This window comes from Aspergillus puulaauensis, chromosome 1 (genome assembly GCF_016861865.1).
Source record: "Aspergillus puulaauensis MK2 DNA, chromosome 1, nearly complete sequence".
NCBI lineage: Eukaryota > Fungi > Ascomycota > Eurotiomycetes > Eurotiales > Aspergillaceae > Aspergillus > Aspergillus puulaauensis.
In genome coordinates this window covers 3,803,430-3,820,534 of record NC_054857.1, presented here as the reverse complement: position 1 = coordinate 3,820,534, position 17,105 = coordinate 3,803,430, and the positions used below count along the sequence as shown (strand labels likewise).

The following is a 17,105-nucleotide window of genomic DNA, read 5'->3' as shown; positions in this document are numbered from 1 at the left end:
AAGATAAAACTTCAGGAAACGACCATCGTTTGAATGCACGTCAAGTCCAGCTGACGACGAACCACAGAAAAAGACTTCACAATCTTTCCCCAACAAAGAGCTGCACGATCGAAAATCACAATTGGACAAGGACGCGTAGAGGGGCGGACGGAGGATGGATGCGCGGATCACATGCTGTCAAGGCGGTGAGGACGGGCTTTATCTTCCTTCAACAGTCAACGTTCGTTCTCGACATACTCGAGTGCTTTTTTAAACCTTTTTGGGGGATTTCCAAAGTTTATCGATATTCTCGATTATACGGCACCGGAATTGTACGCTGTCTTTCGAGTACGTCGATGAGAACTGGCCGTTTTGGCCCCGAGTGACCCGGTAGATCCTCGGGAGCTTACTGTAACAACACCCATGTTTCGTTCTCGAATTCTGGGCCAATAATCGGTAGGGTTGATAGTTGGTTCTCACTTTTTTGCCCTAGGCATTCTCGCCCGTGTTATTTTATCTATAACACTGAGCTAACAGCTGTCAGACCATCGTTGTGGACCTGAAAATTCGGGGTATTTTCTACGGCGAAAAGGGGAACAATCGGAACCTCCCGTCCCTCTGGCTCAGACCGAGGGTTGCCTTGCTTTAGGTAGATCTGAGAGGCTGCCTGGAGTAAAGATAGCCTCGTTGTGAACCCTCAATGTTGCATCTTGATGTCACTTTTGCTGAAATTTTCTGTTGTAGATTGATCTTCCATAATGGCACACGAGTCTACAACATCACTACTTCCGTCGGTAGACTATGAGCGTTTTGATATCCCAACTATCGAACACGACGAGCCGCTTGTTGATGTGATCCAGAAGTTGCACGGGTAATGATGCAGAATCCTCAGCACCGTATTGAGGGCAGTTCTAATGCGCATCATTCAGTTTTTTAACTTCGCCAGTATCCGAAGTATGGTGTACATTTGAAGAAATAAAATCCGCCCCAGATCCACGCCTGAGATTGCTTGTCAATTCATTAGTGGAGAATTCGCATAATCCTTGCACTGTACCCGCTTTAATGTAGGATGATCTAAAACGATGATCGATGGTTGTGTTTCTGAACCCCTGTCGCAGGATTTTGAAGTGGAAATTTGATAAAGCTGCTGAATTCGACGGTGATCAAAATGGAACAAGAGGCCATATGTGCGAATATGTTGCCTGGCAGTTTCTCTGCCGCCTTAATCGGCGTGAATTGATCGAAAATCTCCTAGAAGCACTTAGGCCCCCATTCCAACATGTGGGCAGCATTGACCATGGAGAGGCTGTCGCGCCTAGCTATGCAGCTCCGCCAGTTGAGAGCAATGCTCTGAGGGATGAAGCCACTCCACTTTTACCAGATTTTACTTTTGATCACGTTCTCGAGGGCAGTAGACTGCATGCGGACTATCTCGAAAGTGGTGACCAGTGGTCTCATAACGACCTGGATAATTCGAAATCTAGTGACGAACTATCCATGTTTCTTGGGTTAAATGCCCTAGAAATTGCCACCATTGCCTACGCGAAGAAATTCCTTAGCCAAAAGGTGGTCGAAAATGTGGTAAACGATTTGTGGAATGGGGAGATTGTTTTCTGGGACTCACTAAGCGTGAACTCTACGAAGAAACCACGGCTCTTTAATGAAGGGTATGGGTCTCGGGTTATCCTGTCTGAGCTAAAACCGCACGTTGACGTACTCATACATGCAACAGAACAGCAGATCCCTACTCTCGCTTAAGAGTGCCGGTATATCGAAAAGCTTTTGAAGCCATATTCTTCGTTTCGTTTTTGTTCCTTTATTATGCGGTTCTGATTGAGAGAAATCCAACAGCGATTGGTGTATTTGAGGCCATCCTGTATGTCTGGATCGCAGCTTTTGCTTACGATGAATTGAGCGGTCTTGCCGACTCAGGAATGTTGTTCTATCAGATGACTTTCTGGAACCTTTGGGATTTGTGTATAATCGGAACTGGGCTTATTTTCGTCATTACAAGTAAGCTCCCACCTCCTTACTGAATCTACTGTGATCGTCAGTCCGTGTGACTTTGCCAGTCACCCCCAACACCCCCAACACCCCCTTGCAGTCAAGCCCTCTGAAATGCGGTGCCCAGGTGGTTCGAGGCCTTGGACGGCCTTGGAATCCAAGGCCGTTTTGAATATTTCTCACCTATCAAATGCCGCAGCTCAGCAGCATATTGTATGGCCTGTTTAACTGAATGAATCTTTTAGGGGTTATTGGTTTGAGTCAAAAGGACGGGTACATTACAGACCTGTCGTTTGACATACTTTCTCTAGAAGCATTGTTTCTCGTGCCAAGGTATGTTGTCAACTAGAGCATCTCTGATGTTGTGACTCAGAACATGATGTTTGCAATAGGATATTTTCTCTCGTCAGCTTGAATCCCTATTTTGGAAGCCTTGTAGGTGCCGCATACTGCGAGTGTGACGCATACTCTGAAATAAAAACTGACAGATTCATTCTATGATAGATCCCAGTACTCAAGGAAATGGTACCATGGCCGTCACCGGGGGTGGCAATACAATAAGGCTGATTTACACGATCTAGACCAAAGCCTTTTTCCGGTTTACTCCTGTGATTATCATACTATATTTGGGTAAGCGGATCGTCGCGTACGTCAAGTCTGGCTGAGACAAGCATCTGACATCTTAACACTACGTATTAGGGTTCCTGACAACCTTCACCATGCTCGCCCGTGACCGCTTTTCAGTAAAGAAGATGTCCTGGATTCTAGTGAATGTGTTCTTTGGGTATGGCGGTGAAAATACCCTGTTACCGACCGCTTTGCTGATTAGCCACACGAGGCAGATCTAACTACCTGGGTTTCGTGCGTCATACTTGAACCGAGCGGCAGAGATGCATCTACTGACGTGGCTGAATCGATTGGCTGACAGGACATTTGCTACGATGTAAGTGCAAGACCACCTGCTGGGCATCATGCAAGAACCTTAGATAAATTGTCTTGTCAAAATGGTTGGCTCTCGTTGCAAGATAGCTAACGCGCTAGTTGAAAGATCTCCCCGTTCTTTGGATGTGGTTTGATGTGAGTGCTCGAAAGTAAATGCGGATGCTGCGCCACAGCACGCCCTGATGAACCCCTCGCATACATTTTTTGTCACGTTTTTTATTTTCCATGTGGTTAATCAACTGTTTCTTTCTCTTTGTTTTCGGAATTTTCTGCCCTTCAGCATTTGGCGCTGTGGCGCTGAGGCTGGGGCGATTCCACGGCTGTTCTATCGGCGAGGCGGGCCGCGAGGCCCCACACTTCTAGTTCTCCAGCTGATACGGTTACGATTTAGGCTGGTTTTTGTGTCCGTGACGAGTTTGTTGTTGATCTCGTCACTGGTCAGTTTGATGAGTATGAGTTTGGAAGGTGTGGGTATACTCGCTCTCAGCTAGGCGTTTTTACGGTGCTAATCCAGTCCCCTTCAGGTCATCTCTCACGCCCGAGAAGAATATCTCTTTCAGTTAGTGAAGAAAACTTGCATTGGGCCAACGTCACAGCCGCTGATTAAGGTATAGACTGGCTATCTACGTCCTAGAGAGCAGTACTTCGAACAGACTAACCTACTTCTTGCCGCCGTTGGTGAGTGCGGAGCATACTTGACCTGTAGCCCTAAGACACTGTCACTGACAGAATGCCGTTCTTGGGCTTGCAGAATCTCATTCCTCTAATTTGTATTCGTCCAATGAGGCTTTTCCTACCAGCGGAAGATATTAGACGGGTGCGCATCATTCTCCTTAGAGCAACACACCTTCCATGTGTTGCGCTGCTTTGGGCCTATGAGTCAGGCCGCCGCCTCTTCTCGCGGAAGGTCAGGCTTCCTTCAACCAACATGCCGCGGACTCGATCAAGTCGCCCACTGTCCATGACCCAGGCTAGTTCTAGGCGATATTGCCACCAAACCGCAGGGTTGCCTGGAATTGACTCACACCCTCGTCGGGCTTCCCCGAGAGCTAGAAAGTATGCGGAGCATGGGCAACAGCGGCCCGGGCATGAAGAAGTTGTGGATATGGTCAACGAGATGGAACGACTCCGCGGCCAGGTGGAGCGGGTGGCCGCCGCAGTTGGCATCCATCACCGCAATCGACAGTGACAGCCCCCATCGTGACTGGGTTCTGCAATGTTGGGGGTATGGATGCCGTCAAAAATGTCGTGTGACGGAATACCAAGTACTTCCCGGGGTCCGTATTAGCACGCACTGGCTGCATATATGGTCCCACCAGCGGACCACCCAGTGAGGGATGCCACAGACTGATTTGGCCAGAGCCTCAGCAGGCGGATCGATATACTTAACGAATGCGTATCGATAGAGATGTGTTTATTTCGCTATTTGCCCACGTTTGCACGATACTTTCTTTTGCCGCTCCTTTGCCCTCCTGCTGGCGCTAACATTCGTATACGTATTTCGGTGGCGATCAACATCCACGAGTTAGACCTACCGCCAGTAACAGTCTATGAGGAGGAGACATCGGACAAGGAGAACCTGATCGCAATGTTAGTTATTGGCTGTTGGGCAGGATTGCCAGTGATGTGTTCTGCAGTGGCAGAGAGTCAGACCAATGGCAGCAGCAGACCAACCAACTGAAGAAATAGGAGTAATAAGCAACAATAACCCTTTGCTTGTGCTAGCGGTAACCATAAGACAAATAAGATTGTAGGGCGATCAATTGTTGGCCTGGCGCTTCGTGGCTGCGCGGAGGGTGATCGCCTCCCGAGTTGTCTTACTGTTTCCCCTCCCCACATCTCTCAACTTCCGCAACCTGCCTCTATCCAACACCTATTGTCTCTAGATTCTCGCTCGAGCAACCTCGATAACGCCTTGCCCGTCTGCAACTCTGGCGCTGTTTTAGCTGCCCCTCCTCCCTCCCAACGGTGCGGCTGTGTTTACCAATCACACCTGGCGACACGCACTGCATCTTTGCCAAGCTAGGGTACCAGAGTGCCGGGTCACTCACTATGCCTGATTCAACAAAACGTAAGAAACAAATTCTGCGTTGGTATTCAGCGGAGAGAGCGACGATCGGAAATGCCAGGCGCCCTCCAGCAATCTCCCTGCAGCCTGTTTCTGTCTGGTGCACCGCGGCATGATTCGAGAATCCCCCTCCGTGGAGCTGACTGGGTCTCTTTCAAATCACATTGCCTTGCAAAGATCCCTGAATGATCCCCTCGCTGGAAGCGCCTATCCCTCTCTTCTCGCCCCCTCCATCAAGAGGGTGTGCCTTGTCGTTTCGGACAAAATCGTTTGTCGGTAGTGACCGCTTCTCCAGTCATTCCATCCGCCTGCGCAGCCCTCCTGCCAAATCCAGCGTCGATGGATGAGAAATTGTGACCCGGTCACACTCCTTGGGCGCTAATTTCTCTAAGCACACTTTCTAGCATGCCGCGCCTATCTCCGTATTGCAGAATTGATTGCAGCGAGTCCGGTCCGGTCTGTGCAGCACCCAGGTACTTCCTCCTTCCCTTCTCCCAACAGCCATGGCCCACAACCCTCCCTCTTTTTTTTTTTTTTTTTGAAACACCCATGCACAAAGCCCTCTGCAATTCTGCCTCGCTAGGCAGGGCCCGGGGGCTGCCTACTATTCTCGTTTCTCTGCTCCTATAGAGCACGTCTCTAGTTGCTTGGCTTGTACCTGGCAACCGCCATCGGTAATCATTTGTTATATCAAGAGATTCCTCCTCTTGAGTCATTGTTTTATATTCTTTTAGACTACATAGATATCTATCTTTGCGACTTGTTCGACTAGCAAAGATATCACTTTTTCGAACGTTGCAGAGACAGCCTTGATAACACTCGATACAGGGTGTTTCTATTGATATTTATTATCTTTATCTACTCTATCTACTACTTGCCGTCAATACCCTCGAACTTTACGACATTAATAATGGATTGTCCCTCTGGGTCTTTTCCTCCCTGCTCGTCCTTCGCTTCCTCTTCCGGTGGTGTCGAGCCGCGGGCCCGTCTTGTCTACTCGAATCCCTTACACATTGCCCCAACTTCCCCGTTTCCATCACAGAACCATGGGCTAGGAATTTCATACTGTGACCCAGAGCCTTCTACCAGCTATCCGCCACAATACCCGTCATCAGAAAGTTGTACCGCAGATTGGGCCCAACCAATACCGGCAACAATCTCCTTCGGATGCTCGTTGAATACTACAAGCCTTACATCGGCGGGAACGTTCTACGAGCGCTACGCCGGATCTGAGGCTTCTGCTTCACCTCTCAGCTACTGTGGCCCGCAAGCAATGAGCACTTCATCGAGTCGCGGATCAGCATTGGACTTTCGAGCAGGACCAGATGCAATAAACACACGCCCGTACAACCTTTGGCCGAATACCCCTTGCTCAGAGCCTGACACCAGCATAAAAGAAGACCCCGACGCTGATTACCACGACAGCTCGTACCCGGAGCATACACAACCTACTTCCATCCCTCTCTTTGCCCCTGTGGCACAGCAAAGTACAGACAACTTTTTTCCCAAACTCGAAAGCTTTGAAGGCGATAGCAGAGGCCCTACAGTAATAAGCCATGATACCGACCCTAATATACCGACAACAACATCGACATTCCCAGTTGGGGTAATCCCCCCATGGAGCACGGACAATGAGATACCATCTGAGCACGATCAAATGAGGTTTCCGCCTGCGAGTGGACTCGAATGTACCATTTGCGGGACTCGGTTTACTCGTCGTTCAAACTGTCGGGAACATATGAGGAGGCATGACCCTAACGCGAGAAAGTCATTCCCTTGCGAAGACTGTGGGAAGTCCCTGGGGCGGAAAACTGATCTTAAAAGGCATATCGATAGTGTATGTATCCGGGAGTGTCTGCCGTGATATTTTGTGGCTTTTGCTGACGTGTGGAAAAAGGTCCATCGAGGGATTAGAAAGTACGCGTGTGAACAATGTGGTGCTCGCTTCAGTCGTCAGGATACACTTGTAAGGTATGTTAGAAGAATCCTTGTTTTTGCGGTTATAATAGCGCACATTGCTAACATGCTCGAACTTGTAGGCATGTATCAGATGGGTGCAGACGCGGTCGGAGATTCAGCGACTCTACCTGGAGAGCTGGGGAAAGTCGTTCTCCCAGCCGGCACGATCTATCATAAAAGGGGGTCGAGCGGATCTAAACCCCTAAACGGCGAAGCGCACACCACCGATACTTAGGCAAGGCCATTAGCTTTGTATTGCTTCAGCTATCTCCATCTCAGTTTATCATTGTACATTTCATGAGCCATGTTCTAGGGAGGCTTTTTGCTTGATTTGCATTTTGCAACACATGATTTCTGTTCCTGTACCACCAGCCATTGTTTACTCTGACAGCTTTAGATCGGGGATGGCATAACGGCTATAGAACATGGTATCAACATGGCAGGACCATGTGAAGGATACAGCTGCGAGGAGATGGGCATTGCTATATGTTTCGAGATTATTAGACCATGTTTATATATCCTCAATTCACCTAATTGATGCGTTCAAGCATTTTTAACGTGAGTATATATTTATACAACGTTGAAACAGGAAAACCACCTCGAGCATCCGGAGCCGGAGTAAATGGAAAGTCAGAAACAGAAATTCCCCTTGCTCCCAGCGCTCGGACTCCGAGCACAGATCAGCTGAGCGGCCAAAGTGCCGCATTCCGCTGCGGACGATTCAAATGATCAAGTCACACTGGATATAGATATTCCCAGGACTACAGAGTAGATTAGAGAATAGTTCTGCCGAGATTCACCGCTCCAGAGGGGGGTTTGCTCGAAATAAATCAACCCGAACCCCGAACTCCAAAGTCGGAGAAAGACATTTATTGTTCTGGAAATACACTACGCTGCCCATCATGAGTGCTACAGAGACAGAGACCACCACCAGAATCACGGCGGACAATGTCGCGAGCCTCTTCCCTGAAGTCGATACTTCGCTTGCCCGTGAAGTCCTCCCATCCGCGGCAACCTCGTCCGTCACGAACAGCAACGAGCTTGCAGGGTACGATGAGGAGCAGGTCCGTCTGATGGATGAAGTGTGCATTGTCCTCGACGACGATGACAAGCCCATTGGCAGTGCTAGCAAGAAGATATGTATGCAAACATCGGTCCCCTCACCCACCACCCCAGATTCTACCCCCCCCGCAATTTGACTCCAGATCTTGATTGCAATTGCAATTGCTTACTTTTTGATTTGCTTACAGGCCATTTAATGACCAACATTGACCGCGGCCTCCTCCACCGAGCCTTTTCCGTTTTCCTCTTCGACTCCCAGAAGCGATTGCTCCTGCAACAGCGTGCCTCCGAGAAGATCACCTTCCCCGACCTGTGGACGAATACCTGCTGCTCCCACCCTCTCGGAATTCCCGGTGAGACAGGATCGGAGCTCGACGCTGCCATTCTAGGCGTGAAGCATGCGGCGCAGCGCAAGCTGAACCACGAGCTGGGCATCAAGCCAGAGCAGGTCCCGATCGAGAAGTTCGAATTCTTCACTCGCATCCACTACAAGGCCCCTAGTGACGGCAAGTGGGGAGAGCATGAGAGTAAGATAAAACTTGCCCTGCCTTATATATATATGGAATAATGGGGTGCGGCTACTGACGGATCTGTCTTTGTTTCTAGTTGATTATATCCTCTTTATCGAAGCAGATGTCGACCTTGAACCTAGCGTGAACGAGGTCCGCGACACGCGGTATGTCTCCGAGACGGAGCTTAAGGAGATGTTCAAGCAGTCGGACCTGAAGTTTACCCCGTGGTTTAAGCTCATCTGCAACTCGATGCTGTTTGAGTGGTGGGCCCACCTCGGCACTGCGTCTTTGGATCAGTACAAGGACGAGACACAGATTCGCCGTATGTAAGGAAGAGACGGAGGGACAGAGATTTATAATGATGACATAGAAGCGTTATTCCCCTACATGCATTGGCTAGCATAAACAGTTTATTTCAGGCATGAAATATATGAATTCGACATGCGATTTCCCATGTCTTGCCTGCCTAATCAAACTACCCACTTCGAATCACGTATCGTTTCTCTTTCTAATTAATAATGATGTGCATCCGTAACCAAAAGCACAATACAACTCCCCAGTATCACCCCACCAACAACCATAAACGTCAACTGCGTTTTCCATCCACTCTGTACAAGCGCAGCCTTCCGACTATACTTCTTCACTGTACGAATATAATTTGCCAACCCATTCCCAAGGCTCACCAAGCTTAATACCCAGAATACAATCCCCATGGGCAGCGACATCTGCCTTTCGATCTTCGATGGCTCGGCCTTGAAATGGAAGGATATGATAAGCGCCACCGAGACGATCCCGAGATACATCGAAAGCCGAAGCCAGGAGAGGAAGGTGCGCTCGTTGGCGCAGTGATCGCGCGCATCCGAGGCGGCGTTTTCGAAGAGAAGAGCGCCGAACCATGGCCGGGTGAGGAAGATGTGCTGGCTGTCTTCTAGGTGCCTGTTTTCTACTCGGTTAGGACTTGTTTTATGGACAGCGAATATGAGGGAACGGGATAGCGAAAGCGTACTCTTCGATTAGGACTGGTTTTGCATGGATCGGGTTAATCACCGGGTTGTATGGCGGTCGCGTGGCGGCTGCGCCGGGTGTGGCTGCTTCTGGCATGTTGTATTAATAGCGAACGGGCAGAAGGTGTAAGTTATATCGGCGGTCTGCTGGAGTTTTGATCCGGAGATTCGCTGGTATACGGCCCCCGGGTGTCGTTTCTGCGGATTCGCATCTTATGGCTGGGGGAGTCTGAGGCTTCGTTCTGCTGCTCCAAATCGGGTGATTTTCTGCTGTCGCTCGCCAGGTGATCGAAGGCATCCACGTGATGACTTATTTTGGCCAAATCCGGCTTGGGAGCTCGAGCTCCTTCGACTCTTTCAGTTTTGATGTCCCGTCGCTGTCCGAAGCGACGCAATTGTTGTATTTGTGAGGGGAGAGATCAACTGACAAACTCCAGGCGAAGGTGTTTCGCCAATTGCGCGAAAGCTCATCTGTTGATCTCACCCCTCCCCCGGCTCAGCTTACCTTTGGGAGCTCGGACTGGATGGTGGAGACGTGCGGGGCGTCTTTTCTTCGGTCAGCATCAACTGCATGGACGAACAGGATTGCGCCCTTTGACATCGAGAGTGAATTTTTTTCTTCTTGCACTTGAGAAGGTGCTCACTGATGTCTATACTGGATAAACAATGGCCCCAGCCGGCCCGTAGCACACCGCTGGGACCGTTTGTGAGTCATGATGGTAGTTTACGAAGGTGTCATTGTGAGTGGAGTAGCTAAGGAGCGGAAGCGGTTCCAAGGCAAAGTCTTACCACGAGTGGGATGCAAGGATGCAGACGACCTATGTTGCCCGTCAACCTTGTTTCTGGTTTCTCTCTTCTCCTTTCCTCTGGCTTTCGTTGCGAGCACTCGTCTCGCACTCGCAGAATCGGCTGCAACTGCGTCACGGCGGAGGATCTCGCGATAATTTCAGACTACCAGACCTCCAATACACCACAAAATTGTATAGCAGCGCCTCATCATGGCTAGCGCACCGGAAGACCGAACCTTCCACAGCCGCTTTCGTTCCGCAGACCCCCTTGCTGAGAGTGTGATTGCGCGCGATTTGGAGCAGTATGCTGACGATGGGGATTCGGCTTCCACCGTCGAAGAGGAATATTCCGAAGATTCGACCGTCCGGCCTATACGTAGCCATCCACGAACAGCATCTCATTCTTTAGCAGGTTCTTACCAGCGTCCGAGCTTCTTCACCACAGTGTCTCATGCGACCGTGGTGCCGCATAACCCGGAAAATGAAGGAGTGTCGTGGAGGGATCGGGAGCAGGCAATCGAGGACGAGCGAGAGCTCCTGACTGATAACCACTTCCTTGACCCGGCCAGTGCTGGTAAGCGTCAGCGAAGTGCCTCGCGTGGTCCTGCCGAGGAAACCACATCTTTGCTGGGTGGAGGAGGGAGTGGTGGCCCCGGGTACAACGCTGTGGATGCTGAGGATATCGATCGCAAATGGGAGGAAGCTGTTACTGCAGGCCTGATCCATACGACGTGGAAACGCGAAGCAAACGTTATTGGGAAAAATGCTGCCCCGTTGGTGGTCACCTTCCTACTTCAGTATTCCTTGACCGTAGCAAGCATTTTTACCTTGGGCCACTTGGGCAAGAAGGAGCTTGGTGCTGTTAGCCTTGCAAGTATGAGTGCTAGCATTACGGGTTATGCAGGTATGTATCTTGAATACAGGTTCTTTTCCTTCGAATATCCTCATTAGGATACTGATCTATTTGCTCGCAGTTTACCAAGGGTTGGCGACGAGTTTAGATACTCTCTGTGCCCAAGCCTTTGGGTCTGGGAAGAAAAAGCTGGTTGGATTACAAATGCAGAGGATGGTTTGCTTCTTATGGGTCATCACTATTCCAATTGCACTACTCTGGTTTTTCGCCGATAAGATCCTCAATCGCATAGTACCCGAGAAAGACGTAGCTGACCTGGCTGGTCTGTACCTGAAAGTGGTTGCCCTGGGGGCCCCAGGATATGCTGCGTTTGAAAGTGGGAAACGATATGTGCAGGCTCAGGGTATCTTTTCTGCATCCTTATATGTCTTGCTGATATGTGCCCCACTCAATGCATTCTTGAACTGGCTGTTTGTCTGGGTAAGTTTTGATGAGGGCCTGGTAGTTCGTGAAATTCGACTAACAGAACCTGCAGAAATTCAAATGGGGCTTCGTTGGCGCTCCTATTGCTGTCTCAATTACTGACACCCTCATGCCTGTGCTCTTGTGCCTCTACGTGTTTTTCATCGACGGCTCTGAATGCTGGAATGGGCTGAGCAGACGCGCTATGAGTAACTGGGGACCAATGATCCGACTCGCACTTCCAGGCCTTCTCATGGTAGAGGCGGAGTGTCTCGCATTCGAAGTTTTGACCCTGGGGTCCTCGTACCTTGGAACTACTCCTCTGGCCGCCCAGTCAGTGCTGGCTACAGTATCATCCATTACCTTCCAAATCCCCTTCACTCTATCTATTTCCGCGAGCACACGTATCGCCAATCTGATTGGTGCCACACTTGTTGATGCCGCCAAAACAACTGCCAAGGTTGCAATGTGGGGAGCTGTCCTCGTCGGCCTCCTCAACATGATCCTAGTTTCCGCGTTCCGCTACTACATCCCGCGCCTCTTCACCTCCGAGGACGAAGTCATTGAGCTTGTAGCCAGGGTTCTACCCCTCTGCGCTGCCTTTCAACTATTCGACGCTCTAGCCGCCACCTGCAATGGTGTTCTTCGTGGGCTCGGACGGCAGGAAATCGGAGGATACGTGCAGCTCTTCTGCTACTATGCAATTGCCATGCCCATAAGTTTCGGAACAGCGTTCGGGCTGCGATGGGAGCTTTTTGGCCTTTGGTCAGGCGTTGCTATTGCTCTTGGTCTTGTGTCTCTCATCGAGGGAGTGTTCCTCACACATACGGATTGGAACCGATCTGTTGAGGATGCTGTTCGGAGAAACGCGGCGGCGTGAAAAGAAAAGTCTATTAAGAGGGAATTTACACGGCTGTGTACGTACTATGTTGACGAGGTATGACATGATGGGTTTGTATAAAATTGTTGCACGTGCGATACACAGGACATGAAGATCTGAATGAATAGAGATCGTTGTAGACGTTGAAGACAGTAGTGAGACATTTTTGATTCAGCTGATATAATATTCGTGGAAATCATTCATTTGATATATCTTGGATGACAAAGATCTAGAGTTACATAACAGTATAAGTGTCATCATCAATAGTCGAGTAAATCAACCCAGTATTGAGCAACTCATGAGCTGCCCGCACCACATCCGTCGGAGGTAGACTCAGCTTTGCCGCAATCAATTGCGCATGCAATCCCTCATTCGTTTGCGGCTCCATCTTCAACAAATTAAATACCCTTTTCGCGACCGGAGTCATACCTTGGAGCGCTCCATCCGAGCCTCCATAGCTTGTCCCACCAAGTCCCCCCATCGCCGCATCGCCACCAGCACTAGTACTGCCAGCAACACCACCAGCGCCTCCGTCACTCGGCGGCGGACCCCTCGTATGGAACAAATGCACCGCCGCAGCTTCAAGGAAGTGGAAATGCAACTCATTGACATCCGTCAACGGCCGCACAGCAGTCGCGTTAAGGACCTTGCGGTCGCCCATCAACGACTTCAGTCTCGCAAACACCTTCGCATACCCATTGACATCGACGCCGTTGCGGTCCTTCCCTTCCTTGCCCAGGTCGTCCGTTGTGTCCATGTCGTCGGTGGGAGTCACCCACTGCTTTGTTTCTATCTCGCCCGTTCCGTCATCGAGCTTGTATGTGACGTTCGTCGCCTGCGTGCTGATGTTGCGGACTTGGCCAACAAAGACGATGCTCGAGACATCTTGTCCGTCGATTGTGTAGTTGGCCTCGGGGAAGGGTTGGGTGGCATCAAGGATTTGTTTGATTGTTACCGGGCGAAGGGTTGTGTTGTTTGCCTCCGACTAGACAGTAGACGTGGAGTTAGCAAATATCAAAATGAGACTGAGCAATCCACAAGCTGTAGTAGAAGGCTCAGGAAGGACGAAGAGCGGAGAGGAGGGTACCCTTCCACCAGATGGACTGGTTGTCTCTCCAGGCACGAAGCCACCGCCACCTCCTCCAAATGAATTACCGTAGTCTGCATGGCTGATTAGCAAGTTGATAGTGAGAAATAAAGGGGAAGAAGTACCCATTGTTGTGTCCGAGTTTGGAATATATGTGTGAAGCTCAAGCTGCGTAACAATATCGACAAGCTTTGGAAGCAGTCATTTTACCTCTTCGGGACGTGTTTCGCTGGTGAACGCGTCGCGGGGAGCTTGATTTGTTTGCGCGGTTTGCACCTTAGCTCGGATTGACTGATGATCCGGGATCTCACCGCCTACAATTTTCCCGTTATCAGAAAAAAAAAGTTGAGGCTGAGATAGAGAGACAACAAAAACGTCGAATAATATTTCGAGGGGATAGCAATTAATATGGCTCCCCGCGCGGCCTCTCCGGCCCTATCGGAAAATGAATTCGACATAACAGGTGCGCTTTTTCAAAATGATAGCGATTCCGAAGTCGAGCAAACAAAATCAACCACGAAACGCAAGAAGGCGCCGGCAGCCCAGAATCTCGATTTTCTCGGCGGCGACTCGGACGAAGATGACGAGGCATTTATCGCGGAGCAGCAGATGTCTGCGAACCGCAAAAGCGCCAACCTCAAGGGCCGCACGGTGAAGAAAGGCGGCGGTTTCCAGGCCATGGGTCTGAATGCGAACTTGCTGAAGGCTATCACACGGAAAGGTTTCTCGGTCCCGACACCAATTCAGCGGAAAACGATACCAGTCATTATGGAAGATCAAGATGTGGTTGGTATGGCTAGGACGGGATCCGGAAAGACCGCTGCGTTTGTGATTCCTATGATTGAGAGGTTAAGGTCTCATAGTACGACGTTTGGAGCTCGCGGACTGATTATGTCTCCGTCGCGTGAGTTGGCGCTGCAGACTATGAAGGTCGTCAGGGAGTTGGGAAAGGGGACAGATCTGAAATCTGTGCTCCTTGTTGGTGGTGATAGTTTGGAGGAGCAGTTCGCCATGATGGCTAGCAACCCGGACATTGTTATTGCAACGCCTGGTCGATTCCTGCACTTGAAGGTGGAGATGAATTTGGATTTGTCGAGCGTCCGGTACGTCGTATTTGACGAGGCTGATCGACTTTTCGAAATGGGTTTCGCGGCTCAATTGACGGAGATCCTTCATGGGTTGCCCACCACGAGACAAACCCTGTTGTTCTCAGCCACACTGCCAAAGTCCCTTGTGGAATTTGCGAGAGCTGGTTTACAGGACCCCACCCTCATTCGATTGGATACAGAGAGCAAGATTTCCCCGGATTTGCAGAACGCGTTCTTCTCTATCAAGTCGGCGGAGAAGGAGGGTGCTTTACTTCACGTCCTACACGAGGTCATAAAGATGCCCACAGGGCCAACGGAAGCGTCACAGAGACGCAAATTCAGTGAGAGAGGACCGGACGACTTTAGGGACAAGAAGCGCAAGCGAGATATGGAACGATCCGTGAACATGAAGGAATCACCCACGAAACACTCCACGATCATCTTCGCCGCGACAAAACATCATGTAGATTACCTCTACTCGCTCCTCCGCGAAGCTGGATTCGCAGTTTCCTATGTCTACGGCTCCCTGGATCAAACAGCTCGTAAGATCCAGGTTCAGAACTTCAGAATGGGTATTTCCAATATTCTTGTGGTTACCGACGTTGCAGCCAGAGGTATCGATATTCCTATCCTTGCCAACGTCATCAACTACGACTTCCCCTCCCAACCTAAGATCTTCGTCCACCGAGTCGGTCGAACAGCTCGTGCCGGAAGGACAGGTTGGAGTTATAGTCTTGTCCGAGATTCAGACGCCCCCTATCTTCTTGATTTGCAACTTTTTCTGGGCCGCAAGCTGGTTCTCGGTCGTGACTCTGCGGATCAGGTCAACTTTGCCGAGGACGTGGCGGTCGGAAGCCTGCCTCGAGACGGCCTCTCGCACAGCTGCGAATGGGTAAGCAAGGTCCTAGGTGATGTTCGAGACATTGCCGGTCAGCGCACTGTTGCTGGCAAGGGAGAGAAACTCTACATGCGTACGCGAAATGCCGCCTCGCTCGAGAGCGCTAAGCGAGCGAAGCAAGTGGTTGCCTCGGACGGCTGGACAGCCATCCATTCCCTGTTCCAAGGCGAAGAAACAAACATGGAGGTTGAACGTGAGAAGATGCTCGCACGTATCGGAGGCTATCGCCCACAAGAAACAATTTTCGAAGTCCAGAACCGACGTACCGGTAAGGGCAGTGGTAAGGGTGGCGAACCCGATGAAGCCCTTGAGTCGATCAAGCGGGTCCGGAATACCCTTGACAACAAGAAGAAGCAGCGCGCACAGGCTGAAGAACTCACTGCAAAACTTGCCGACGACGCGCCGCAAAATAATGAGGTAGACGAAGCCGACGAGCACGCCTTCTCAGACTCGGGGGCAGAGAACGGCGTACCAGACAACATGTCCATGGCCTCGGAGTCAGACCTCGAAGTTACATTCTCTTCCTACGGCCAGCCAAATAGCAACAAGAAGTCCTCTAACAAGAACAACGCGGACGACACCGCTGCCACCGTCACTTCGACCTTCCAAAACCCAGAATACTTTATGTCCTACACCCCCGCCAACAACACCCTAGTCGAAGATCGAGCTTACGGCGTGCACTCCGGAACGAACGCTAACTTCGCATCTGCCACACGCACGGAGACGATGGACCTGCAAGCCGACGAAGGCGGTCGTGGGTTCGGTGAACCCCGCACGCTAAAGCGCTGGGATAAGCGGCACAAGAAGTACGTTGAGCGACAAAACGACGAGGACGGATCTAAGGGCACACGTTTAGTGCGGGGTGAGAGTGGTGCAAAGATAGCGTCTAGTTTCCGCAGTGGACGGTTCGATGCGTGGAAGAAGGGCAAGAGGGTAGGACGGTTGCCACGGGTTGGCGAGGCAGAGACGCCTGGGACTGCGTCCGATTTTGGGAATGGGGGAATGGGTGGGAAGCGATTCAGACATCGGAGGGACCAGGCGCCTAAGGCTGCGGATCCGTTACGTGGGGATTACGAGAAGATGAAGAAGAAGGGCGAGGCTGCGAAGGAGAGGGCTGCCGGTAAGGTCGGTGGTTTCGCATCTGGTGGGAAGAGTGAGATTAAGAATACCGATGATATTCGGAAGGCGAGGAAGTTGAAGCAAAGGAGAATGGAGAAAAACGCTAGGCCGTCGAGGAAGAAGTAGTGTGCAACTGCTGTGGTTTCAACTCGTGTCATCTCAACGCACCCATACCCTGTATATAGACCACCAAAATCAGAATACGAGATACCCTTCGTCTCAAATCTACAAATCTCAGGAGCAACCCTCAAAGCAATGAGCATACGAATGACCTCCTGTTATGACAGACTACATCCAACACAAAGAAGCTCTGCCTACCTTTTGTCGAGGAAGTTGGTCAAGCTCAGTTTCCAATCGTGCTTCAGTTCAACTGACCAGACCTGCCTCAATAAGTCTTCGC

General features: G+C 50.5%; 7 protein-coding genes across 7 annotated transcripts; 5 read left to right on the top strand and 2 right to left on the bottom strand.

The window, feature by feature from the left end:
* Positions 1-737: 737 nt before the first annotated feature.
* On the top strand, positions 738-4,114 carry APUU_11508A (uncharacterized protein; the record flags this gene model as incomplete). The annotated part of the gene is made up of 16 exons (XM_041697606.1): positions 738-850; positions 909-1,043; positions 1,098-1,646; positions 1,712-1,992; positions 2,229-2,316; positions 2,376-2,418; positions 2,488-2,508; positions 2,565-2,613; positions 2,683-2,767; positions 2,826-2,844; positions 2,912-2,926; positions 3,032-3,060; positions 3,317-3,392; positions 3,450-3,484; positions 3,540-3,603; positions 3,677-4,114. 16 exons carry the CDS (start codon positions 738-740, stop codon positions 4,112-4,114), a joined length of 2,040 nt encoding a protein of 679 aa, XP_041550874.1.
* Positions 4,115-5,398: 1,284 nt separating this feature from the next.
* Positions 5,399-7,129, top strand: APUU_11507A (putative C2H2 finger domain protein (Ezf); the record flags this gene model as incomplete). The annotated part of the gene is made up of 4 exons (XM_041697605.1): positions 5,399-5,466; positions 5,822-6,830; positions 6,891-6,964; positions 7,033-7,129. The coding sequence occupies 4 exons, from the start codon at positions 5,399-5,401 to the stop codon at positions 7,127-7,129; spliced, it is 1,248 nt and encodes a 415-aa protein (XP_041550873.1).
* Positions 7,130-7,854: 725 nt separating this feature from the next.
* idi1 (isopentenyl-diphosphate delta-isomerase IDI1) lies at positions 7,855-8,856 on the top strand (the record flags this gene model as incomplete). Its single annotated transcript, XM_041697604.1, has 3 exons — positions 7,855-8,092; positions 8,203-8,541; positions 8,621-8,856. The coding sequence occupies 3 exons, from the start codon at positions 7,855-7,857 to the stop codon at positions 8,854-8,856; spliced, it is 813 nt and encodes a 270-aa protein (XP_041550872.1).
* A 182-nt stretch (positions 8,857-9,038) lies between these two features.
* Positions 9,039-9,627, bottom strand: APUU_11505S (DUF202 domain-containing protein; the record flags this gene model as incomplete). The annotated part of the gene is made up of 2 exons (XM_041697603.1): positions 9,039-9,462; positions 9,533-9,627. The coding sequence occupies 2 exons, from the start codon at positions 9,625-9,627 to the stop codon at positions 9,039-9,041; spliced, it is 519 nt and encodes a 172-aa protein (XP_041550871.1).
* Positions 9,628-10,528: 901 nt separating this feature from the next.
* APUU_11504A (MATE family efflux transporter) lies at positions 10,529-12,513 on the top strand (the record flags this gene model as incomplete). The annotated part of the gene is made up of 3 exons (XM_041697602.1): positions 10,529-11,222; positions 11,293-11,651; positions 11,707-12,513. 3 exons carry the CDS (start codon positions 10,529-10,531, stop codon positions 12,511-12,513), a joined length of 1,860 nt encoding a protein of 619 aa, XP_041550870.1.
* Positions 12,514-12,748: 235 nt separating this feature from the next.
* On the bottom strand, positions 12,749-13,729 carry RFA2 (putative replication factor-a protein; the record flags this gene model as incomplete). Its single annotated transcript, XM_041697601.1, has 3 exons — positions 12,749-13,498; positions 13,601-13,674; positions 13,726-13,729. The coding sequence occupies 3 exons, from the start codon at positions 13,727-13,729 to the stop codon at positions 12,749-12,751; spliced, it is 828 nt and encodes a 275-aa protein (XP_041550869.1).
* A 279-nt stretch (positions 13,730-14,008) lies between these two features.
* Positions 14,009-16,831, top strand: DBP10 (ATP-dependent RNA helicase DBP10; the record flags this gene model as incomplete). The annotated part of the gene is made up of 1 exon (XM_041697600.1): positions 14,009-16,831. One exon carries the CDS (start codon positions 14,009-14,011, stop codon positions 16,829-16,831), a length of 2,823 nt encoding a protein of 940 aa, XP_041550868.1.
* Between the last annotated feature and the right edge of the window lie 274 nt (positions 16,832-17,105).